This window comes from Centroberyx gerrardi, chromosome 18, assembly GCF_048128805.1.
Source record: "Centroberyx gerrardi isolate f3 chromosome 18, fCenGer3.hap1.cur.20231027, whole genome shotgun sequence".
In the NCBI taxonomy this organism is placed as follows: Eukaryota; Metazoa; Chordata; class Actinopteri; order Beryciformes; family Berycidae; genus Centroberyx; species Centroberyx gerrardi.
In genome coordinates this window covers 19,820,636-19,848,025 of record NC_136014.1, presented here as the reverse complement: position 1 = coordinate 19,848,025, position 27,390 = coordinate 19,820,636, and the positions used below count along the sequence as shown (strand labels likewise).

The 27,390-nt window shown below is 44.2% G+C and overlaps 1 protein-coding gene across 1 annotated transcript; it reads right to left on the bottom strand.

The window, feature by feature from the left end:
* Positions 1-72: 72 nt before the first annotated feature.
* On the bottom strand, positions 73-26,937 carry fzd3a (frizzled class receptor 3a). The gene is made up of 8 exons (XM_071919997.2): positions 26,894-26,937; positions 14,830-15,026; positions 12,978-13,440; positions 12,036-12,335; positions 11,238-11,489; positions 2,871-3,019; positions 1,277-1,534; positions 73-651 (listed from the first exon to the last, which is right to left on the bottom strand). The coding sequence occupies exons 1-8, from the start codon at positions 26,897-26,899 to the stop codon at positions 393-395; spliced, it is 1,884 nt and encodes a 627-aa protein (XP_071776098.2). The 5' UTR covers positions 26,900-26,937; the 3' UTR covers positions 73-392.
* Between the last annotated feature and the right edge of the window lie 453 nt (positions 26,938-27,390).

The following is a 27,390-nucleotide window of genomic DNA, read 5'->3' as shown; positions in this document are numbered from 1 at the left end:
ATCTTGTCCGGTTTACTTGGAATCAGCCCAGTGCTTTGAATTAGATAAAGCTGAGAGGACATTTTAAGGCGTCGATCCAAACTCAGTCCCATCGGTTTGGCTGGATGTAACTCTCACCAAGTCCGAGCTCCCAGACTTATACAGATCTGACGGATAACTGTAAACAAAATGGCTGCTACTCTATTTCGACTGAGAAGCGTTAGCCTGTTTCTGTCTCGCTTACTGTGGCTCCTTTCACATTCCTTAGCTCTCTCGTAAAAAGAGAGAAAAAGTCGTCCTTTCCGCTCCAACTTAAACCCATCCAGTCCCATCACATCTACGTGGACGTATCCAGGAACAGGAGACTAGCTAGTTCCCTTGAGGACAGAAACACTTTTGTTTTTGTCCCGTTTTCAGGCTGTGGCCCCGTCTTCCTCCAGGACCCTGCGAATCCCGTTTCCAGGAACGCTGTGAATACCCTGGGTGGCGTTGCTAAGGTCTCTGATGCTGCTGTGCCGCGATTGGCTCTCCAGTCGCTGGGTGGAGCCGTGCCGCGATAGGCTGTCCAGGCGATTGGTGCTGCAGTGTCTGGACTGTGATTGGTCGTTGAGGCGGGGCATGCTGCCGTAGGGCAGCCGGTCCTCCGCAGCCCGGAAACTGCAGGCCGTGTATCTGAGGAACGAGAGGAACAAGAGGAACAGGTGTCAGGACCCGACAGATAAAGATGTAACCATAGCAGAAATATTGCTTAAACTCAAGAGATATAATGTGGTGTTGTGACTCCACCCAGCGGGATTTATTTTTATGACTTACATTATGTACTAGGGTTCGACTGTACAGGTTTTTGAAGGCAGACACTGAGAATGTTAGATTTGGATAGAAGCTGCCTGCAGTCAAAGTATTCAGTGTTTCCCCCGAGTATTTTACTCTTGGCAGGGTAGAAAAGCCTCTGAAACAGCATTTAGACCACTGGAAACTAAAACTCTCTGCTAAAACCCATTCGAATGAAATTGTTTTAGGGTTTTCAACTCTTTAATGCAGACCCACCCTGCAGGGAAACTCTGGGATACATTACTACCTTTAAATGAATAATAAATTTAGAGGAAAATCCTGTTGAAAATGAAAATCCATTGCAGGTTTTACAGACTTTTACAGGCAGTTGAATTTTGTTTTAAAATGTACTGATTTGCTCCTACTGTGCAACATTCAAGAGGGAACTTTCAGCAGAATGAAAGCAGGACAGAAGCAGGAGAAATGCGTGAAGGCTTCACTTCTTCACTTGAGAACTGAAGCCCACCTGCCGTCCCGGGAGCGGTGCAGGCTGCCGTGGTAGCTGCTCATCTTGGAGCGGGCGCTGCGGACCGAGCCGGCCCGGCTGGTGCTGGCGCTGGGCGGCTCGTCCAGCATGGCCAGGTGGGTGGAGGAGGCGTGGGTGGAGGTCCCCTGGGTGGAGGTGCCCCGCGACTTCCTCACGATGGGCGTGTTGGGGTCCCGGAGCAGCAGCTGGGCGAAGTCGGGCTCCTGGAGCACCTGGCGGCTCTCGTTGACCATCCCGCTGCAGCAGGGAAAGGAGGAGGGCAGGGAGGAGGCGGTGGAGGAGGAGGAGGAGGAGGAGAAGGGGAGTGGAGGCAGGGAGGGCAGGGAGAGACGCAGGAGGGTGGGCAGGGAGAGGGGGAAGGCGGTGGGGTAGCGGGTGTGGGAGAGGAGGACGGAGGAGCGTGTGGAGCCGGCGGTGGGAGACGGGGTTAATGCTCTGAGTTCGGAGGGGAGGGGAGTGAGTGCAGAGAAGGGCCTGTGTTCACCAGGAAGACGCACAGATCCTCGGCTACGGTTACACCTGTCACTTCAACATGATCACTGAGATCTGACTCTAGAGATCAGACTTCAGGAGATCACAACGCTGTACGTCCAGTCTTGGCCTCAAAATGGCTGCAATGTGTCTCCTGTTGTATTTATTTAAATCCGCCTGTGCGTTACTTTTTCCTGCTCACCCTTTCCATCGAGTTGCATTGTTCTGTTTTCACATTGTGGCTGAATTGTGTCCAGACTGCGTAGAATCTCAATCACATTGCAATTCTGACCAATTCTATTTCTGGTTTTGAAGATCTGATAGCAACGTGAGCAGAATCTGATTTTTGCGCGTCCCGATCCGTCACTTAACGGGTCCTGGCGTGATCGGATAATAAAATTTGAATTGAAATCACAAGTGTAACCGTAGCCATCGATACTCAGCCTCATGACTGATGTCTAAGGACTCTGATATCAAACAAAATGGGAGACATGGGAGACATTCAGTCAGATAGCATTTACAAAGCATTTGTTTTTGTTGTTTTAATCTGCTTGGAGTACCAGATGGGAGGGGTTGGCTTCATCAGGGCGATTCAGATAATGTCAGTTCAGTTGTCAGTCAGAAAAGACTAAACTGAATGCCAAATGCTTTCCTGTAATTGTGTAGCGATTGTTCTGTTGCGTGACAAACCTCATCCATCTTGTTACTCCAAGCAGGTTAAAACAAGCACGTTATTCACAATAGCATTTGACCCAAGTCTGCATACAGTATTATATTAGATTAAGTTATTAGATTCAAAATCCACTGGCCTTTATATCTAATTATCATTACAAAGGGATGAAATGCTTTGCATACTCCTTGCAAAAAAAAAAAACCTCAAAGAAAACTGAAATACTGGGATGAAACTTATGTAAGAAACCTGCATAGCAAATGTTTTAAAGATTCATTTACTGCAAAAATATTTTACATCATTGATTTTAAAATCAATTCCTATAAACTGCTTGACAGATTGAAGCCGATAGCGTATTAGCTGCCAGTGTGATAGACTAATAATGAAAACGGCAGTGTAAATGTATGGGTGCCGGGTGTTTAAAGTACGTACTCTTTGCGCCGCTTGCCGTGGAAGAAGCTGGCCCATTCGAAGCAGGTCTTCTTGCTGCCGACCCAGAAGACCGAGGGGATTCCCACAATCAGCATCATCAGGTACTTGATCAGGAACAAGGCCAGGTCTGGACGGCTGGTCCGCTCCACCTAGACAAAACACACACACACACACATACAGGAAAGGAGGTTAGTGCACAAGTGTGTTTGGGTTTGCGTGACTGAGTGAGTGAGTGAGCGAGTGAGTGAGTGAGCGAGTGAGTGAGTGAGCGTCGAAGGGAGAGAGAGAACAGAGATCAATGTTTGTGTGTGTGTTTGGTGGGGGATGTTGGAGGTGGAGTTATTGAATATGAGAGAAAGTTTGCAGGCTAATTCCACCCAAATATTGACTGAAGAGACGTGTGTATTTAAAGCCACACTAGGCAAGATTATTTTTTATGTAAAAATACACCTATCTTATCAGACTAAATCACAACTTGGGGCGGCAACAGAGAAGACCCTCCCATTCCCACTAACTGAGACGCTGTAGATTTGCCTTATTTGACCAAATTATATATTTTGGTATGGGCGACAAATCCAAACTTAAGAGTGAAATTCAAACCGTCTCCTAAACAACAGCGAGCAGCAGAGGAAGCTGGACTCACTCATCTGTCTTACTCTTTTGGTATAAAGCATCACAGACCGGCCGGATTGGAAAACATGAGCTGTGAGCAGTTTACATCACATTACATGGTTTCTGGGTGCTGAAGTTCAATTCTTTTCAGACAGTTACCTCTCGCTGCCATTTGGAGCGGCCAGTGTGCAAAATTGCCTAGTGTAGCTTTAAATAAATGATCCGCTCTGTGTGTGTGTGTGTGTGTGTGTGTGCTGTTAATGGTTTACTGCGGCTCAGAGAACGGTGCAGCAGTTTGAAATCAAGTGGAAAAGAGAGAGAGAGAGAGAGAGAGCGATAGGAGAGATGACAAAGTTGTCTGCAGGCCATTTCGATAGTCATGCACTTTAAAGTCATTGAGTCACGCATGTATATGGGAGCATGTATGACTGAATATGAGTTCACGCTTGCTAACTGGATGTATTCATTTCGAGTGTATGTCTATTTTCCCGCATCATCACCGACAACTGAGCAGCCTCACGCTAGAGGCATAAACACCACAGCAGCCAACACAGTGCTCTCTCTCTCTCTCTCTCTCTCTGTCTATCTTTCTCTCTCTCTCTCTCTCTCTCCATCCGTCTCTCTGATGGGTGTGTGTTGCAGATGCACCGCCTGTGCCTGCAGGCAGAAACGTACGCTCTGTGCCGGCCTTTTCATCATCATCATCCCGTTCTCCACTGATTTAAAGACAGATTCTTTGTTTAGAGTTAGGAAAACACTTCACGTATCGACAGCGTGTCCAGCGGTTTCAGTCGGGTCGTTTTTGGTGCTACTCTTTGTGTTGAATCTTCCCTTGAAAACTGAAAACTTTTCATCTTTTCTCCACTGAATCATATGCCGTCTCCTCTACTAGCTCCGTTTTGCACTCCTTAACAGGGTTTGACTACAAAGGGCGACGGCTGATACTGATATCAATATTTTTGGGGTTGAAGCTGCCGCTAGCTGATGTTTGGTGATAGTTTTAATTTCTTTAAATCTGTCAATTTTCATGCTGAAAAATTCCCCAAATTATAAAGTATTCAGTATTATTGGATTAATAAAAGGTCTATATCGGCCCAATATATGGGTTTGGCTAACCTTACTGTTTACTATTGGTTGACTGTCATGGTGGTGATCTTGGAATTTAAGCTCACCTGCTGGTGCTCTAAGTTACTGTGGATAAGAACGTCAGCTAAAGGCCTAAAATGTAAATATTAATTGTTCCATAATAACCACTAAATTCAGAGTGGTGTTTCAGTCACAGTGAAAATAAGGTCATTTATCTACTGTGGAAGTATTTTGTTGCTTATAAGACAACAGAGCAGGACGGCGCTGTGAAGAGTCACCGCACCCATCCTGCTTTCTGCCATAGCAACAGTGCTATAGCGTGCATGCTGCAAGCCACAGAAACACCGTCTCTCTCTCTCTCTCTCTATCTCTCTCTCTCTCTCTCTCCCTCTCACACACACACACACACTCATGCAGTCATACACAGATGTAGTCATCATGGCCTCATTATGAGCGGGCCAGGCGGAAAGCCCCGGGGCTCAGCGATGCTCGGATAGACTCATTACAGCAGACAGATAGAGATAAGAGAGACTGAATCACTGTAACCAACGTTCTCCTTAGATCTCTCTTAAGTTCTGCTGCATTTCTACTACAGCTTAAAACATCAACATCAACTTCAGTGACTATTTCATCATCTGAGATAACATCGTGAAATAGCCGACACGAATCAACAAAATTGTTGGATGAGTTGATTTACTAAAGCAAACTCTAAAAACAGTTACGATGCAGCTGCAAATGAGAATGAAAACAGCCTTGGTCTCTTTTCGTTTGGCAAGTCTCATGTGGGTTGAGCCAATCGCTGTAATAGCAGCGCTGCATCTGACTGTGTGTGTGTGTGTGTGTGTGTGTGTGTGTGTGTGTGTGTGCTGTGGAGAGGAAAGGTTGGGACTTCACTCTGGTCATGTATGTATTTTCTGAACAGGAGAGTAGAGTACCGAGCCTCGGGGAAGAGCTTTTTTTAGATAAATATAGGCAGGCTCTTTGAGTCTTGGCTCTCTTTTTATGAGCGATATGGGCTTTGTGTATGTTATCGCTGGTGAGTGTGTGTGTGTGTATGTGTGTGTGTATGCATACATGTGGGTGGGCTCATGAACGCCAGGAGCGGTTGGGGGTGGGTTGGACAAAATAACAGAAACACTTCTGTTACTTCTGTTCTGTTACTGTCACGTGAAAATTTTGAATCTCCAATTTGATGATTTTCAAGTTTTAACATCAGTTGAAGCGTTACATCTTAAATAAATCTCCGATCCTTTAGTCTGATGAAACCCTTTCAAAACCAACTGGATAAACTCAAAAATGAATGTGGTTAAGTGGAAAAGAAGGCCGTTTTTCTTAGTTCCTGAAAAGTTGACTTTTGGGAGATATGAGGTTTTCACCCAACAGAAACAAGATCAAGTAGCTAATGATACTTAATAGAGCCAGTTTTGCCTTCAGAAAAACGTTAAGTCCTCCTTGATTTGCTGTCAAGTGTGATGGGTGTGTGTGTGTGTGTGTGTGTGTGTGTGTGTTACAGATAAATATCATATAGTAGCAATCTGAATACAGTAGCCCTACATATCCATATCACATTACATCCATATAACATGTTTTGGCTGTATAGATATATATTTACACCCATTTACACAATATTCTCTAGATCTGTATATATTTCTGTTTATTCTTTTTTTTTTTTTTTTTTTATCTATTACTGACCTCTATAGCTTCCTATCAGTGCAGTCAGTCAGGTATGTGCATACTGTATAGAAGAGACTTACAGTGTTTCTTAAATTTATATTTTTCATTTTTGTATACTACTTCTACTTTTTCTATATTACATGTACTTGCATGTACTGTATACTACTTTCTTCATATACGACCTCAAAAGGAGATCTACTCCCTAAATTTCTACTTTCTATTTTCTTTTTATATATGCTCCTTATGTAACTTTTGTATTGCTTTATGTTCAGTGTGACGTACAGAAGCAACTCACTCACTTCAAATTCCAAACTTGCCTCACCAATAAAATTCTGATTCTGAAACATGAACTGTAAGCTGCACATCTCAGTGTGAGAGCTGCTGCGTGCATCCACCATCCTCCATTCAGCCATTTTTCCATTTTTCTAACATCTTACATTTTGCATTAAGCCTGGAGCTTCTGCAGCTTCTGTTCAGATCTACTGTAACATGATGTGGAGCAGCTTGACCCCGCTGACCCACAGAAACACTGACACACTGGATTACCGCTCTCACAACTCAGTGTTTGCATGATGGATTAAGAGTAGGACTCTGCATCTGAATACATCTCTTCTCACAGCACCCCCCCTTTGTATACACATGCCTATATACACACTGATGCACAACATGCTAACAGATGCACAACATGCAAATGTGGACAAACACACAAACACAAGGTGATGCAAGTGAATACACATAGTGATAAACAAGTATGCCTGCAGACACACACACAATTCCCATGTTCTGTGTAAGCAAGCTAATACGCTGCTATGACATCATGTGTGACCTCATCCCTGTTGGAGCTCTCACATACACACACACACACACACACACACTCACACACACACACTATTATCATATCACTTGAGTCACAACACAATAAAATTGTTTCTTAATCTTTTCCATTGTAGTAAGCATTATATTTGTGTGATTTGCTGTTGTGATATATTGCATTCTACTTTTTTGACAGCAGCTAAAAGCTAAAATAATATCTCATTTGGCAAAATCAGTTATAACCATATGAATTAAAACTACCGGATGAAATTCAAGAACCAAGAAATGTTCCCATTTTGTAGAGAATTGTTTGATAAGAACATTATATGGTCGTTCATTAAAAGCCATGGAAATAAATACTGCACCAATCTTCCCCCTCCCCTAAGGCTGAGTATCCTGCTATCAAGCCGAGTCACGTCTTGCTGCTTGAATGCAAACAGTTCACTGCTCCCATGAGTGAACATGAGACTAGCGTTATACAACACCAATTCAATATTCACATCATGAGTCACTCTCTCTCTCTGTGCTGAGCCTTAGATGTTTGAATAAAAGTTTGGTCTGGGCCAAGAGAATTGTGGTTTCAGTGCTGGTAAAGAAACAGTCACTGAGATGATCTAGTTTTACACTGGCTCTAGTCACAGTGGATTTAGGCTATAACCAGTGGCGTAACTGTGTCTAAGACATTGGGGGGGGGGGGGGGGGGGCAAACTGAAGGTTGGAGGACATAAAAATGTACTAATATTAATATATTAAATGCATTTCCTGCAATTCTACAGACTTTGGCATCACTGTTGAGCTTTCTTGAATACAGTAAAAGACTAAATCACCTTCACCAATAAAGGAAAATGCTGTGACAAACTATTGGCCTAAGTTTTGAACACAATTAAAACAGTTTTTTAATACCATCCTTTTCTCTATTCGTTATATATTTTTTCTTTTACAGTGTAATGTGTCTACTTGGAAAAATCAGACAAGTCTCAAGTCAATCAAGGCGTGTGGCGTGTTTATACTGCAAGGCTGTTAGACAACATTTAGGCCTATATCACTCACTCACACACACACACACACCTAAGAAGCATGTGACATCCAATGGCACATACATTTTGACTTATTTTACATACATTAGTCTTGAAAAGTTTGACTTGTAAATGCATGCATCTACAAGCCTCCAAATAGAAATAAAGTTCTACGTAACAGGCTAAATATCTTTTCAAATAATCCAAACTCATTTTTGGCATTCAATCGGCAGCTTGGCCCTCTGTTTCTCCTCCACCAATCAGAACACGGCTTCACTTCGGCATTCTAACCAATTATGACATCATTGGATGGAGCTGGACTCTGCTCTACCAATCAGAGCCTGTCTCAGCTGCACTGATGACATCACAATCAGAATTCTGAGTGTTTGGTCGCAGCAGCCCAGGGCATAAAAGGCCCCGCTTGAGGTCTTGAGCTTCATACCTTACCACGGTAAGGTATGCTCCCCTGGGTGCTGGTACAGCTGATGCTCGGACCGGCAAGAGGCTCTCTTTGGGAACCTTTTTACAAAAACCGCCATGAGACACCGAGAGATGGTCAATAATTTTTGACAGTTTGGACCTGGTGGCGTGGCGGCTAGTGAATGCGGTTTGTTGAAGAGGTGGTGGTTGGTACGAAGAGGCGCAGTTTGCGTCTCACTGAAGCCAACCTGCCAGCCACTCCAAAGGTGTGGTCTGGAGGTTATCGATGGTGGTTCATTGAAGAGGTGGTGGTTGGTACGAAGAGATGCGGTTCGCCTCCCACTGAAGCAAACCCGCCACCCAGTCCAAACAGTTTGTGCTCTTCGTTAGTATAGTGGCTAGTATCCCTGCCTGTCACGCAGGAGACCAGGGCTCAATTCTCAGACGGGGAGGCAAGCTTCCCTGAATTTCACCAAGGGGATTAATTAAGTGCCATCTTATCTTATCTTATAGGGTCGTAGGCCCTTGTCAAAGTCCACAGTAAGAGCTTTACCAGGGGCTCCAGGGAACCTACTGGGTGCTGCCGCTGCTGCTCCTGCTGCTGCAGCAGTACTTTTAAGCCAGGTGGTCGTAGTCAGTAGTGGCAAGCAACAACACTGCTGCTGCTGCTGCTGCTGCTGCTACTACAGCTGCTGCAGCAGTATAGGCCTAGTAGTGGTAGTTCCAGTAGTTCTCATTACAGATATTTGAAATATCTTAAAGTAGCATTTTGGCTAGTCATAATGTAATGAGAGATATCTCTCATTATGACCAGTCGAAATGCTATTTGATATTTGATATTTAGACATCTGCAGCGCGCCCACATTGGAAATAATGGTTATGCGCGCACAAAAGACGCCGCATGTGAACCATCAATTTTAATGGGGGGAACAATTTTGCCTACTTTGAACATTGGGGGGGGGAGACGCGTCCCCCCCGTCCCCTCAGCCGATTACGCCTATGGCTATAACAAACAAAGAAATCAGCCATTGGCATTTTGAGCAGTAATTTATATCTGCTTATTAATATATGCTTATTTCTTACTGGCTCCAATTATGGATTCAATTGACAAGACAAGACAGCAACCACCTCACATTAAAAGCTGTAGGAATGTTCCTCTGTGTTTGTTCTATCTCTACAGTTAGAGCACTGTACTAACGCTGCTGTGGTTTGGGGTTTGATTCCCATTGGATGGGAAAATATATGGTGAAAATATACACGCATGCTCTTTGGATTAAGTTTCCGCCAAATGGCTTTTATTCATTGTGTAACTGTTTTGAACGATGATCAAGCGGTAAGTGGATGTTGTTTCTATCCAAGATCAAAACAGGTACTAAATACGGTACATTATGTCTTTCCAAATGTAAAAATAATGATTGAGTTTCTTAAGGATGAACAAAGATGTAGATCTGTCTGCAAATCCAATCCGTACTATACATCCAACTAATCAATGCATAGGAATTGACTAATTAATCAATCATAGAAGTTTGAGGACCATTACATCTCCAGGTTTACATGTAAAATCGCTTAAATTGTTTTTAGTGCTGGGGAGAAATGAAATCAATAAATCGATTGAATTAATTGAAACACAGGAAAAACCTTTACCAAGTTGAGTCCAAGACAAGTCCAAAATGTCAAAAAAAAGTATTGTCAAGACAGAGACCGGACTCGAGTACTACATCCCTAATTAGAGGGTACAAGTCTTGACTACAATGTTAGTGAAAGAAAAAAAAACCACACAAAACAAAGCCAGAGTCTGTACTACATCTGCAACACTCCTGCGCTCTCAGCACTAACACAACAACAACCCACTTTAAACATGGAAGAGTAAAAGCGGATATGCAGGCGCTCTCATGTGAGGCGATCCCTGGCTGTGTGAAAGGAACAAAAAGAACGAGAGAGAGAGAGAGAGAGAGAGAGAGCTGTTTGAATTATTAACCGCTCCACCAGATGAGTGGGAGAGTGTGTGCTGTTGCTGGAGGCCACTGCAGCTCTCTGAAGTAACCTGAGAGTCATCATCACTAGGTTCTCTCATGTATGATGGTGTCTGTGTGTGTGTGTGTGTGTGTGTGTGTGTGTGTGTGTGTGGGGCATCGCTGGAAAACGGCAAGCATGCTCAGTCCACTTTCCCTGGATGAGAAATGGTGTTGTAGCCATTAAAGGAAATCAGCTTCTAATGCTTTTATGTGCCATTTTGATTTCTCAATGATATTTCATGATAGTTTCAGTTTATTGATATTTTGACTGGTTTGTGCTTGTTGATGATTGATGCCTATAATGCCCTTTCCTTTGTTAGGGGAAGTGGTGGCGGAAATATGCAATTTTTTGCCCACTTTCATTACTTGGACTGTTTCTTTGTTTGATTCGATATGAATATGATTTAGATTTAGAGACATGTTTGGGTTAGGTTTGCATTAATTCAATAAATAACAGCCCTTGATAACAGCTAATATGCTTTCAGATGAGGTAAGCTAACACAAAGTTAGAATACTGGAACTGAAATAAATTTGTTCATTACTTGCAAAGTAAAAAATGTTTCCTGTTTTGTGTTGTAAAGTAATCAGGTAGATTTCCCACTAAACCTGACCCAGTGATACACAAATGTAAAATGTAGTGTAGAGGCTGGTAGCGGTTGCCAGTCTTAACATAGTACTGATTTATTGATGTTAAAATGCTGAACACAGCTCCTTTAATAACGTCATGTTACCTGGTAGGGGCAGGGGATGTGGTAGTCTCTACACTTCTCCTGGACCCAGGTCGTCTCCCACACGGCTCGGTAGCTGTTCTCATACAGGTAGCAGGCCAGAACCGTCAGCAGAGGAACCAGGTAAAGCACGGAGAAAACGCCGATACGAATCATGAACTTCACCAGCTTCTCCTGGTTCTCCTTCTCCAGCGGGATCTCCATGCGGACTCGGTTCAGCGCCGCGATGCCCGCCAGCAGCAGAGCTACGCCCACCTAGGAGGGCATCGAGAGAGGGGCGGGGTTATGGTTTTCAGTCATCTTGTGGAATAGATGGGAAGGAAAAAGCTGTCAGAGCTGACTGCATGTATCTGTTAGCGATCAAATGTGATGCTTCTATTAGTTCAGGAATGCTTCCTTCAAAATGTGAGGCATTTCATCCCAAGACAAGATATTCACCATTTGAAAAAAAATGACACACAGTCTTACAAAATGATTTTGAGGTGTATGTTGTGTGGTACTGCTGTGAGATACTGTTAAAGTTGTGTGTCATGTAAGACTTTTGCATACAAAACAGTGAAAGGCCGATGGAAAAATCAGTTTAGTTTAGTGACACAAGAGAGGGGGTACAAGTGGCAACATCCTCAGGAAGCAACAGGGTTTATGGGAAATGTAGTCTTAATTTTAAGAAACACCAGCACTAACAGTACCATTGGTGTGAGATAGAGCCTACCAATCATCTTGGCCATGGTCAGAAAATATATTTAAAAGCTGAGACCTATCTACAGTATCTCTCGGTCTGTTTCACTCTTTCTTCCTCACCACTACGTCCAGTCCCAGCGGGGCGAGCAGGAACCAGCGCAGCGCCGTCACGTCGTAGAGCCCCACGAAGCAAACGCCGCTGATGCTGTCGCCCTCGATCTTGTTCATGGCCAGCAGGGTGACGGTGAGGGCCCCCGGGATCCCCCAGGCGCAGGCGTGGAAGAGCAGGGCCTTCTTCTCTATCGCCTCGCTGCCCCACTTGGGGACGGCGGCCAGGAACCAGGTGATGGTCAGGATGACCCACCAGACGCTGCCGGCCATGGTGAAGAAATACAGCACCATGAAGAGGAGAGTGCAGGCCTGGAGAGAGAGAGAGAGGATGGGAGGGAAGGAAAGAAGGAGGAAGAGGAAGAGGAAGGAATACTGCATTAAGTAAACGGTCTTTGTCCAGAACCTGATGCCCAATTTAAAAGTGAGATAGTTTTGTGGTCAATAGCCCTGAAAGTCAGTTACTGAGACAAACAATAATCAATAACACTTAATTATACCTGTCCTCAATCCTAGGCACACAGTTCCGATTTCAAAATTCCACACTTTTTCTAGACCTTAATTTCTTGATTTGAAGACTTTGGTGCTCAGTATAATTTACACAGACATCTTGCCCATAATAACTATGACATATCACATAGCAACAAAAATCTAAATATGCCAGATGACAAGGGTCTAAAATCACAGAAAATGTGTAGTCGTATGTATATTGGACAGTACAACAATATTTTTCCATACTTTTCCAATATTTTGCAAACTTATCACAGCCTGGAAATTACCAAATTAGTTTTCCATACAATTCCATCCTTTCCAGACCTGTGTAGGAACGCTGAGATTCAATCCTCTGGAGTCTGGGGGAATTAACTACTCGACAATCTCTGGGCACTTTTATCACATTATAAATTATAAGTTACATGACATACAGGTAACCAAATAATGTTCTGGTCTGCTTACCTTATTATGGGAGCCTTGCGTCACCGTCGACGCCCTGAACCTCCCGGGGCTCGCTGCGTTACAGGAAACCCTGTCCTCCAACAGGAACCCCAGGAAGAACACCAGGGACACCATCATGTAACACACAGCGTAGAATATAATCGGCCGCTCCGGGTAGCGGAAGCGCGACACGTCGATGAGGAAGGTCAGGAAGGTGAAAAGCGTGGCGGACAGGCAGACGATGGACACCACCCCGATGAAGTAGCGGGCGAACGCCAGCTCCTCGCGCTTGAAGTACATGTTGGGACAGGGGGGCGAGCAGTCACGGACCCCCATGAAGGAGTAGCCGAGGTCGGGGTCGATCTTGAGCTCACGGGGGCACCAGAAGCCGTAGTCTCGCTGGACGGCGACGGGGGATTCGGTTGTTTCGGAGATGGACAGGAGGTCTACGGGACGGGGGTAAGACTCGTCACAGTCTGGGAACCTGGGGGAAGACAGATGGACGGAGCTCAGGGTTATTAATTATTGATATAAAGAGCCTTTTTTCCACAAACCTAAGAATAGAATAGAGAATTGATTGAGATAAAAGTCTTCCTCTTGGATTAGGCTTAAAGGAACACACCAAGTTTTGGGGAGATGAAGTGATGAGAACATAGACACCACAATTATCCGTGTGTCCCTGGTAATTCATTGGCTCCGGTACTCCATGCTAACACTTTAGCATACACACTATGTTGAGTGATAGTAGGCAACTAGCATTATTAAGAAGACTGATGTTTTAGTGTTGCTTTTGTTATATGGCCTGTAGTTCTTACATTTCAAAAAATAAATATCATTAAATCACAACAGCTGATGAAGCTAGGTTTATTTTTTTAACTATTTCAGGTGAGCAACCATGTTATCATCCGATGTGCAGAGATTTGTAGCTACAAACTATCCTATTGCCAACCATGTTCACTTCCTTTGTAAACAGGGAAAGTAGTAACTGGTAGTTCAAAGCAGTATGTAATTTTTGTAGCATATTTCTCAGCCAGACTTGGCTGCATATAATTTAAGATTTCCTACCATTTAGCTTTACAGCTACTAGAAGTTCTCATTTGTTAACTTTTTTTTTTTCCCCGATTAACAGTTTTTTATTTTTCTTAAACATAATACAAAATATATGCATCACAAAGTATACACACAAACCTCCCACCCTAAACCCCCCAACTCATCATCACCACATACACAATTGACCTTGGTTGTCAACATAAATACGTTCCAAGATATGCAGTGGACGCAAATATTTAAAACTAGACAAAACTCAACAAACAAACCATCACAAAACAAGGAAGTACAGAACAAATACATATTTTTGTCCATGCATAGATTGTGACACTAAACACGAAACATGTGACTCCCCCCAGAATATGGCCCATGTCAGGAGCAAGTATTTGCCCCATTTCCTAATATATACATCCAATCTTCCAAACCATTTATAGGACATCTTTTCGAATGCTGCCACTCTTGCCAACTCAGCAGCCCATTTCATTTGCTAAATTTTGAGATAATGCTAGTTGTCTACTATCACTCAACATAGTGTTTGCTAAAGTGTTAGCATGAAACACCGGAGCCAATGATCTACCAGGGACACATGGATGATTTTGGTGTCTACGTTCTCATCACTTAACAGGTAAGTTAAGACGGGCCAGTCTCCAAAAAACTTTCCATCACAGAAGTCCACCTTTTACCTGCTTGCTGCACTGCTGCTGCACCATTACTCCTCTCACAAGAGGAAAATCCTGCTTTACTAACACAGAACGGTGCACAATGACTACCGCCGTAACGAATTTGAGAGCGACAGTTAAAAAAAAAACATTTCTCCTCTACCAACCTGTTGCAGTCCATCTCCTCCGGCCAGCTGACACCAAACATGTCCATCAGTTTGTAGCAGTCGCTCTTGGCCTGCAGACAGAGGCGGCGGCAGGGCAGAGTCATCCGGCCGTACTCGGTGCACACCGGGGCGTAGAGGGCGCACAGGAACATCCTGAGCTCCGGAGAACACTGCAGGTTCACCATGGGGTGGAACGGCTGCAGGGTGAGAGAGAGACAGACAGAGAGAGAGAGAGAGAGACTTTAAAGTGTACATCAAACACACCAAATACAAAATAATGAATCTTTTGTTTTTATTTGAAACAATTTTTAGAGGAAAACACTGCAGTCCCATGCCAGGAACTGCAGGGACTTTGAAATGTGGGACAAACAGGAGCACAAAGAGGCCACTGGAGCATGTTGTCAGTTTCTGGAGATGAGTCCATAAAAACAACTCTGGCCCCTTTCCTAATAATCCCCTCTACCCCCATTTTTTCAACACCACCCTTCCTCCATCGCCTCTTCCCCCCTCCCCTCCCCTCCCTCCCTACCAACCTCCTCTCTCCTCCTTCCTTCCAATCTCCTCTCTGGCACACTAAAGCAGAGATAGGAGGGGCAGAACATGCCGGGTAACCCCCACCACTCCAACACACACACACACACACACACACACACACACACACACACAGGCTGCTGCTGCTGACAGGGTCTTTGTGTTAGAGGGAGGGCCACGCTGTGAATGACTGACACACTGCTGTAGTGCACACAGACACACACACACATACTGCCAAATGTACCGGCGGAAGTATATTATTTACACACTAACACATCCTGGTACCAACACATGAACAGTCACACACACACACAAAAACAAGACAGCCAAGAGGCGTTGTGAGAGCAGGGAGCATCTGTGGGGCATGTCTTTAATATGTAAATCCCCAAGGGAGGGTGTGTGTGTGTGTGTGTGTGTGTGTGTGTGTGTGTGTGTGTGTGTGTGTGTGAGGCAGAGAGAGAGAGAGAGAGTCTGTGTGAGAGTAGTTGCATATTTCTGTGTGTATGCATGTGCATCTACCTGCATGCATGTGTGATATGTGTGTGTGTATGTTTGTAATAAATAAAAGGCCCCCAGCCCCATCCATGCCATCCAATCACACACACACACACACACACACACACACACACACACACTCTCCCCGAAATCTGAGGGCAGAGGTCTACATGACAGACAAGGACAGAGTGGGGGAAGGGAGGGGAGAGGAGAGGACAGGCAGGGGACAATTGGTGAGTGTGTGAGTGTGTGTGTGTGTGTGTTGGGGGTGGGTGTTAAGGGGGATGCTGTCACCATGGTAAAAAGAAGTTAAAATATTCAGTCCACCTTCTTAATTACAGGTTATATGGGGAAAATAATACTGTGCCTGCCTACCGTCTCCCTTGCTGACAGATTTTGGCAGAAAACATTTTTTAGTAGGAAAGTAATTCACCTCTCCTTTATTTATTTGGAAGACGAGTTAAAATCAAGGCCATCTAAAGCTTGGCCCATGGGCAAAATTTGGCTCTCCAGATGTTTTTTTCATGACCCTCCAAATACTTCTAAAGAGTGATGTATGATGTATTATTTATTTTGATGGTCTACTGTGATCAGGAGTGATTTTGAGTCATCTTTTTACAGAGCATATTAAAAACCATACTGATGATATAAGACCTGAGAGCCTATTATTTTCTTTACCTACTTTTTCTAAATAATAATGTTGAATAGCATTGGTTTGTCCCACAGCCTGCCAACAATATTACATCCAGACCCAAGTCCTCCATGTGAAAAAGGAAAGACTTTTCTATTAAAATGTAGTGATTTCTCTCTTATCCTCAGCGAATTACAATGAGCAGACAGGTAAGGGTTCAGGGTGTTGCTCAAGGACACATCGGCAGAACATACGGCTGTAAAGAGACATATATTAGCCATTGTAGGGGTCGAACTTGTGAGCTTTCCGTTACAGGACAGACTTGAACCAGTAAGGCCTTTCTGCCACCCAGGAGCCCCTCAACTTAATGTTGTTGCATTGAGAAGTCAAGCAGAAGCAGAGTGTGGTTTACCCAAAAACATCTTACGCTCGATTTACATAGATTTACACAGATCACTGAATCTATTTTTACTGTTTCTGACCCAGATGTAGCCTTTCTTTGCTGGGTAAACGTGAAAAAAAAAAAACACAACACATGTGAGTCACATACCAAGAAGTCTGAATACTGGGAGGTTAAAAACTGGAAAATCCAAAAGAAAATTGGAGACTGCTGTTATTCAACTGATCATTCCGACTGATCCTTGTGCATTTGGTGAAAGCGGGTGAAACAAAGTTCACTGCTTTTAATCCAATATTTATGATACAGCCTTAGGCATGAAAACATAAACATCTCTCGCAGATTTCTCGCACAAAGCTGTCGCCTCAGACACATTTCTGGCTCAGAATAAGGCAATAAATCATTTGATGGTTTGTCTGTCATTTACATTTTAACAATTCCTGTGCTGTTTTCCCACCCTAAGATACACGGTGACACCGTTATATATGTGTATCCCTCTCTTGACAGCATGTTGTGTCTAGCTTGCCACCCACATGTGACGTCTTTATGTAAAAGGATTAGAATGGGTGTTAGGCTTGGCCCTCAAAGCACAAAGCATCCGCATCCACGCAGCTTTTGTCATCGCCTTGCTCATATCACACATTTCTGGCAGGAGGACATTCAGCTGCCGCGGACGAGACAGAGAGCGATAGTGAGGCAGACAGGCAGGCGGGCGTTGAGGTATTCAGATGGGTAAGTCACTTCTAATGTGAGGGATCAGGCATTTTCAATGAGCGGCACACGGGCGATGACAAGGGAAGGATGATGAATAGGATTTATGTTCAGACGCAGAATCCATAACGTGAGTCTTAACTCAAAGCAGGGGAATTCATATTTTCTCCATGACGCAGAGGAGCAATTTAGGCTACTTACACGCCTGTCATAACTGAGATCAATCAACCGGTCGATCGTGTAATTTCTGGACAAATGGAGTCATCACGTTTCATTAGGCGCCACTGTACGAAGACACAATAACACGAGCACTCATACCATGTTATGAGCCCTACAGATCTATGAAGCATAAACACAGCAGAAACGAGAGAGATCCACCTTGAAAAAGGGTCTATTACTCCAGATTGATGATATCAATCTCACGGTGATCCTTTCCATTAAAAATACTCTTCTTATGGTGTAGGAAGCCAACCCTACTCCAAATTAAATACAGGGAGAAGAGTCTCACATTACTTTTTTCTTGTCACTGGCCTTCAAAAATCTTGCACTTATCAGAAAAGGGGGAAATGATTTTCCCCATAAACACAAACACATTTTTTATATTTCTACAGAATGCTGCAGAATGTCAGAAAATATTTTTGCTACGCAGGTGGCAACATTGCATATTTATTCAGAGTAAAGTAATAATCCGTGACATTTTCATAAATACATGTCAATTTTGCTATTCTGTAATACCGACCGATATCACATGATTCAACCTTTACCCAGTTCATTAAAGCTTTTACATTTCCTGTTCTGAACAGCCGGTGTCACATACAGTGGGTCTTCCCAAGGAAAACACAGGTAGTGATGCATTTCACATTTTCGGGAGCAGCAGCAGCAGCAGTTTGTTTGGAGTAAATAGAAGAAGAACTGGTAGTCAGCATGAGCAGCGATAGCCACCACGGCTGAACAGATAAAATCCAAGCTTTCCTTTTTTTGACATAATGATCTCTGGGCAGTGCGGTGCAGAAACACCACAGCAATGAGCGCTTAACAACAAAGATGCTGCCAAAAAAAAAAAAAAAAAAAAAAGTAGGATCAGACAAAATAATGACTCCCTTTTTACTTCAAACACTTTTGGAAGATTACATCATGACTGCATGCCAGCTGGGCGCTTAAGGGACCTTAAAATGGGTGAAAATGAGTGAAAGAAGCCCATAAAGAGGACAGCGGAGCATGTTATTGGACATCATTTCTGAAGAGGAGTCTATAAAAAAAACTCTGGCTCCTTTCCTAAAAATCCCTAACTTCACCCTACCCTGCTGCCCAGCTGATACCGGAGTCCCTTTGCCCTTCGCTGCCAATGTGCGGTCCTGTGACATCTATTACTTCATCAGTGGTGCCCCGTCAGGGTGAGTTAACCACTCAGACATGATCTAATGCAGCTAAAGTGAGCCTGCACCCACTCCACTTCCACTCCCGCAGGCGACCGAGACGCTCCATGGCACACAATGTACTGTACTGTACTGTACTGTACTGTACTGTACTTTAATGTGCTGTGCTGAGATGCTATGGGAAGCGGTCGAATAAATATTTAGGCTGCAAGGATTGGCAATCCACTTAAAAAAAATGTCTCTGCTTCCATTTCATCCCTCTTCCTATTCATCTTTACTTCCATCATCCGTCCCTTTCTTCCCCCTGCACGTTTATTTTCATACACCCTCTCTCCCGTCTTCCTTAGCTCCCCTCCTCCATCCATCTCCATCCATCCATTTGCATTACGACCGCACCATCAGCGGCGATCAGCATGTGAGTCAGTGTGGTGGTGGATGGGACATACGGTTAGTCGCAGCTTTATCCACACTGCAGCCCAAACAACTAGAAGACCAACATCTTGAGGCCCTGCGGAGCCTGTATACACACACACACACCATGAGGATTACTAGATGTTATGGCCACACTGGAAACAGCTGGTGAAGCGCTGGTCGGGTGAATGGCCAGGGGTTTTTTCGTGGCGTTGTTAACCCCAGAGCCGGCCGTGTAAGGAGAATCAAGCGTGTAATACACAGCTCTGTCAAGTGCTGCAGGCCTGAGGGGGGTATGCTAATGTAATTTCAGCTCCCATCCCGCTGCTAAAGTCATTATGTATTCATGGGAGTTTGTTAGGGGATTTTTGATCTCTGAAAATGTGGAATAATATGCCACTCTGGAAATAGCAGGGCTCACACACAGTCAGACACATCAGTTAGCACTGCAAAAAGCCAGTGGATTTTGGGGCTCCAAGAGAAGGCCAACAAGCCCTCAACTGAACGGGGTAAATGAAGTTATAACAGCTATTTTGTTGTGGGATTTTGAAAATTCGTCAACACTGGTTTGTACAGAAAGTCGGTCTTGGAAAAGTCATGGAGGGACAAGTTGAAAGCTGAGATAATTCAATTCTAAAATTCAAAATTGACATCAATGGATGGTGCTGGGCTTTTCTGGTGTTAAAGATACGACTCTGTGTGTGTGTGTGTGTGTGTGTCTGTGAGCAAATGCCTATCTAGGGCTGGGCAATAATTCAATATTATAGTTTAGCGTCTTTCAATAGAATCATATTATGATAAAATAGTAACATTGAGTTATTGTGATACTCAATTCTGTTGTCTAAGTCAGTAGTTTTCCATCCTGGTCCTCGGGGTTCAGAGTGCTGCTGGTTTTCTATCCTACCAGGTAGTTAATTGCAGTTAATTACATTCAACTGGCATCCCAGGTGTAAAATTGTCCGTGATTAGATGGCTAGAATGAAAAGCAGCAGTTCTCTGAGCAGTTCCTGAGGACCAGGATTGAAAACCACTGGTCTAAATTAATGTTAAAGAATACTAATTCAAATCTGTCACAAAATGAAATCAAAAGCAAACTAGGGAATATTAGTTGGAAATTACACTACACTTTATATTACCATGCAGTTCAATGTGATGAACTTAAATTTGATTACATAACATATGATTTTGCATATAATTTCTGTCGGGAAAAAACATTGTCTCTCCAAAATGTCAACTTTGAGGAACTAATACAAAACAGCCTTGACCTTAGCTTGACCACCATGCTTTTGAAAGAGTTTCATAAGCCCAAGAGGTCGGAAAATTTTCTCAACCCATAGAGGAGCATGTAATCCATGTAATTTCAATTTAAGTTAAAACATGAAAATCACCAAAATGATGTGGTTTTAAGATGACAACAGCGATATGTTTGCAGATATTTTTATCCAACAAATCAAAATAACTTCTTATAATTATCTTGATATTAACTTTGTCCATAGCCCTATGCGTATCCAAGTGAGTCTGTATGTGGCTTCCTAATTCTAAAGTAATTGGTATTTTATGAAAGCCTCGTCCCTGAGATGCGGTGACTGATGAATCACTGACAAAGAAGCCCTTTGCGGCCAACTGGTCTACAGTGATTTGGTCTTTTATAAATACCTTGCAGTCACCTCTCTTCCCATCAATCCCCTCCCTCCTTCAGCCCCCTTTTCCTCTCACATTTTCTCTGCCTCTCCCCTTCTATCCTCCTTTCTCCTTTGCTGCCATACCAATTCTCCGAATTTCCAAGCTCAGCACCATGGCGACCGACGAGTGATGCATCAGCAGGGAGGAGGAGGAGGAGGAGGAGGACGAGGAAGAGGGAGGAGAGCAGGGTTCGAGGAGGTCAGGGTGCGGGGCGGAGGGGACCACCTCCCGGGAGGCAAGAAAGCCCCTGCTCCCTTTGTTAAACAGCACAATTGGGACCGTTTCCTGGGCAACCGGTGAGGCCCGCGTGGGGGGAGGGGGAGGACAAAAGAGATGAGGGTGGGTGGGGGGGGGGAGAGAGAGAGAGAGAGAGAGAGAGAAGAGGGATGGGTCGACCGAGTCAGCCGTGTCATTTACCGCTAAGAAGTGTTTGAAAACCTTGTGCACCGACAGTGTGTAATGTACACACACACACACACACACACACCAACACACACAAACACACACACACAGTGGTTGTTGTCAACCAAGGACTCACTCTCTGCTTCTCATTCACTCCGGAGCCAATAAACACGGTGTTGGACATTAAATAAAACAAGAGGTTCTTTTATGGCCCGGGTCACGCTGGGTAGGATTTATCAGACCGTGTGTGTGTGTGTGTGTGTGTGTGTGTGTGTGTGTGTGTGTGTGTGTGTGTGTGTGTTTAGCTAGGATACATCCTTACATGCTGACAAAATAAGCATGTTAAATAGTGCGTTTTCGGTACACTGCGCACATTTTTACTGACTGCCAGCTGTCAGCGAGCTAGGTCAGCATTTTACACACCCACACATACATACAGACACACACACCTTACCTCTTTTTCTTTTTTCTTTTTTTTACAAATCCATTCACACCGCATGGGTGGGGTATCCAGGCTATTCTATACAACGGCTGTAACACGACACGGTTTATCTGGACACATTGTAAACCTGAGACAAGAGGCTGATTTAATGACCTGAAAGGAGCAGGAAATGAGTGTAAGTGGGACTCGGCAGATTAAAACACAGACTGTGGATTCAGGCTTTGTCTCGCTGCAAACCCTCCATACAGTAGACAATACAGAACATGAGAAATGCCATACAGAGAATCAGGAAGAGGGATCAAGAGGATTAGGAAAAGACTCAGAAATAAGAGTTTAGTGGAGTCTTTTCCATTTTTCACTGTGGTCCCACTGGCTGTAGGCCTATACACTGACAAATAGTCATCGTCTTTGATTTCCACAACAGGGACAAAATAGGAAAGTTAAGGCTCGTTCATTATCTGTGTCACTTAATCCTCCCCCCCTCCAAGACAACACAACATTCATGTGACTCTTTTAGCATCTTGCTGCCATTAAAGATGATTTGTTGGCTGGGCTACAGCTTCATGTAAACAAACCTCCTCATCGATCTTGTTTCATTAACATTTTCAGTTGGCCTTAACCGCGGCGCGTCCCATCTGGCCCCTGCTGTAGAAAAGCGGTCATGCGATACCAGTCCTCACTACTTTTACCCTGACAGGCACAGACCGTTTCTGAAATCACCTCCTCAATTCAGCCTCTCCTCCTCCTGAGTACCGACAGCGTAATTTCTGTGTCTTGCAAAAAGTCTCGGAGAAATTTGCCAGGAAGTGAGATAAAGTCGCTCATCTTCCTGTTAACACGTGTATTTTTGACCATTACAAGACATTTTCAATGCTTTGAGGAGCATTTTCTACACATGGTGGACTAAGCTGTGGACTAAACAAAGCATTAAGTGGCAATGCAAATCTTCTGCAAGACACTAATGAATTGTTATCTATGTGAAAAAGCAACAGTTTCGCAGCTCACTCACCTATTCAGTATTTTATGCTTTTTTAAGATAGTGGGATAGTAGCAAGGAGAAGAGAATAGAGAAAGCTTATATGTAAATCCAGCGGCGGAAGACTTAACCACTCGACTGTCTCCAGGAAAGAAGAGCAACCTTGACGTATATTATCCCAATACCATCTGCTTTCTCCATGCCAAATTCTGACAGTTCTTATCAACTTAATTGATTTATTGTGACGATCCTACACTGCTTTGCATTCATCTGTTGGCTGCAGGACACATCTACGGTATCTCAAAAAAAAAGAGGATTTACCCTCTTCTTTTTTTTTTTCCCTTTTTGTTAATGCCAGTCAAATCCGCCATGCTCCCACTTATCTAACACATTGTGGCACAGAAATAGCCGATTCCCAGCCCCGGGGCCGCTGTCCCACTTCAGCTCCGAGGTCATCCCGCGGTCAGCGATGACTGGCGAGGCGAGGATGTACGCCGAAACAGAAAATCCTGTTTTTAGAAATCACTCTGTTTGTTTTTTTGTCCCCCCCCCCCCCCCCCCCGTTTAGACAGTCATGAAAAAATCAGATTTGTGCAACAAAGAGTAAAAAAAATAAATCCTCTCTTTTGTGTAAATCCAGGCTGTTAGTGTATTTCTCAGTGCATTTCTGGTACCGTTACCATACTGAGCAAAAGCATTCGATGAAAAACAGTAAATTGAACAGCACAGTTTTAGTTATTTTTCAAAAGGCAAGGCTACCAGACGCTTTATGCCGACAAATTACCCCCCAAACCCCCCAAAATCCTTCTTGAAAAAGCAAGACATGAAAAAAAAAAAAAAAATCACACAGACACCACTTCAGGGGGTTTCCACAAAAACTGCAAGAACGGCAGGCGTTGGTTCCCGTCCAACTCCCAGTTTCTCCACGGTGCGAGGCATTCATCATCATTATCATGGCTATTCAGCGGGCCTAATTCCCTTTAAAATCAACTGTCAATTCTCATTTGGCCGCCCTCACCCTCTTATAGGCTTTGAATTCTCCCATGAACTGCATCTAGAGCAAGTTATCGGGGAAAACAAGGGCCAGATAGAGGCGTAGTGTCTGTAATTTGGAATCTATTGGGTTTTCATGTGTTTTCCAAACGCAACGAGCGTTTCTCCGCGCTAAAAGAGACTTAATTGTGGGTCCATGACCAATCAAAGTGAACACCGTCTAAACCAGAGGCGCCTCTCTCTGTTCAGCGCACCCCACACACACTTAAATTAGGCATAAAAAGCTAACCTGGCCTCAAAACAACACAGCGCTGGGTTCAGCAATGTGAAAATGATTTAACCTAAACCGCACACATCCAATTTGATCTAAAGATTTAGAGCACATTTTCCAGAAAACATCAGATAAATTTCTTGATGTAAAAAAAAAAAAACAGCCAAAGATCTTAGATAACAACAAGGCAAAAGTGACTAAACCCAGAAGATGAGAGTGAATATTTAGGCGATGACAAGGAAGGACACAGCATGGGAAGGAGGAAAGAGCAGACGGGGGAGGAGGGGGGGGGGGACGAGGGGGGTGTTACATCTTTTCCAGAAACAAGCCCAAAGCCTCTGTGCGCTCAGCGAGTGCCGCTGTGATGTGGTGCGATGTGATGCGATGCAGTGTGCTCCCGGACCCGGGCAGGGCATGTTCATAGGTTACATAACCCTGGATTTTCGTGGCACACAACTCCCTCCCTCCCACCTCCGTCTCTGTCTCTCTCTCTTGCCTCCTCTGTCTCTCTAAATGTGTCTATGTGGAGTACAGTGGAGCGGAGGGGAGCAGGAGGAGCACAGATGGCCGGGACGGGCTCTACACATCATCATCATCATCATCATCACTGTGCCAGGCAGAGCGGGGCGAGGCGGGCGGGGCGGGGTGGGGTCGAAGGGCAGAAGCGGTAGAGGGAACAGGAGCGGGTCAGAACATGAAGGATGGATGTTGAAAATGGATAAACTGATAGATTGAGAAACGTATTGATGGACAAATAGGCATACTGAAGGATGGATGGCTGGATGGATAAATAGACAGACAGACAGATAGATCGACCAATAAAGCACCCAATCCAGCGTTTGGAAGCAGGTTGGCTAGTAATTGCTCGATAGATTGAGATTCCAGAGGGATCTGCATACATAAAGGATGGGATTAACCTAACGAGGTGATGCATCTGCTCCGTGATTGTGTTTAAATGCCTACCACGACATTTCAAAGAGGATAACACAGCCACAACAGTCAGATGCTACGGGTGGTAAATCTATAGATAATCTACAGAAGGGGGTTGAAACAATAAAACATGGGCTAAACACTGGAATCCCGGCTTAATCCATCATCTGAACTAAAACTGAAACAACGCGATAAAAAACTGTTCAGTACATTCGCTCCCGCCTGCAGCCTACAATCCCCTGTTAAGTTGGCCGACCGGTCCAAAGCCTGTTATGTAAAAAGGTTTCGGTGCAGAAATGATGTGCAGAGCGTCTGCATGTTGTGGTAAATCACTCCGCCTGTCTACATGCCAGACGCGGGGCCGGAAACCATTTTAGGACAACACACCCAGCTAAAATCACAATGGCTTTTAATAATGCACTGTTCTCCTGGCCCCCCGGGAGAAATATTAAAACTTAATTTTCTGCTTAATGTTTTGGTAATACGCTCCCAGCCCCCGGAGCTAAAGCAGCCAAATTAAAGTAGGCTACCACTTTGATATTACCAACAATTAGCTGATACCCAGTTAGCCATGGTGATAACTATCTAGGCTACTACCAGGATGTCCGTGGGGCCGGCTGCGCACCACAGAGACACACTGAACCACTTATTATACATGTGATAATTATTTCACAAACCCATGTAAATTCCCAGTCCTGACCTAAGAGCATATAGATAGAAATGTGTGTCATGTAGATAGTGTGTGTGTGTGTGCGCCTGACTGTCTGTTTGTGGGTGGGTATGTGTGTGTGCATGTCTGCGTATGTGTGTGAATTTCACTTCTGCACAGTGACAAGAACATGTGTCACAACAGTGAGTTTCTTCATGTCTTATATATGAAAAAGTGTGAAAGAACCAGAGGAAGATAAGGGTGCTTAGAAAAGGTCAGACAGGGAGAAAGTGGAAATAGGGAGAAAAAAAACCAGCCACAACACAAGCTGAACGAGCAGAAAAGGTCACAGCATGAAAAACTGATGTATTACGTTATTTCCCATAAAAACCTTGTATCTCCAGAAAGTCGCTTTGTTCAGGAATTAAAAATAACGTTTTTAGATTTCAGATTTTTGAATAGCATACAATTTGTTTTGAATGGGTTTCTTGGGCCCTGAGGACATCAAAATTACTCAAAACATTAAAAAAAAAACATGAAAGCTTCTTAGCTTTGTTCCTCCTAGGACAAAAGGATACAGTTTAGTCTCTCAACATAAGACCCAGGCCAATTGAAACATATTATTACTTTCTCATGTGGGATCCCATCAGGCCCATGACCCATTTGTGTCCCCAACCCACAGTTTAAGAAACACCAATTAAGAAGAAAAAATAATACCAGGATTATATCAGTTTCTCCGCCTCCGATAAGAGGTTCCTCCCTGACCACAGCTACATAAAAACAGTCTGTAAAACCTGCAATGAAATTTCATTGAAAAGCCCTAATGTATCCCAGAGTTCCCCCTACCATCAAATAGGTATGGTGGGATTTCATTAGTCTGGGTTTCAATGGAGAGTTTTAGTGTCACATGATGGTTTAAATACTGTTTTCAGAGGCTTTTCCACCTTAACAAGCGTAAAATTCTGGGGGAAACATTGAATCCTTATAATTTTTTGTCAAGAAACTATTAAAAAATGTTGAATATCAGCACAAAATATCATCTATCTGCAAATTCAGTCTGATCTCAGTATCAGTACCGGCCCATGTCAGTCGAACCCTAACTAACCCACATAAACTGGAGATTGGACAAGGTTTTTTACATCTTTCACATGTTAAAGTTACTGTACCTCCATGGCGAGGGCGGCGGTCTGCTGGTCGTAGTGGTTGAGTACGTTGGGCATGAAGGTGGAGTTGTAGGAGAGGCCCTGGCACATGCGCAGGGTGATGGGCTCGCAGGTGAACATGCTGTGGCTGCCCGCCGCCGCGTCCATGGGGATGGCGACGCACGCCGTCAGCATGGACACCGACAGCACCCATAGGAGACCCATGACTGGTCCGGACAGGGGGGGAAGGAGAGGAAGGAGAAAGACCAGGTGGGGTTTGCCGGTTAGGGAGCAGGAGCGGGGTTGGGTCCGTCCAGCATCAGCTTCATTCACCAGGAAGGAGAAGGCTGTCTATAGTTCTTCCTCCTCTTCGACTCACAGAGAAGCAGTCTGGGTCGGGCGGCGGCGTAATCCAACACGGCCATGGTGGAGGCTGGTTGCATCCATCACCTTGGGGTGGGGGGGGGGGTTCAGTCAGCAGCAGCAGCAGTGTGTCATAACACCTCCATCACCTGAAACAT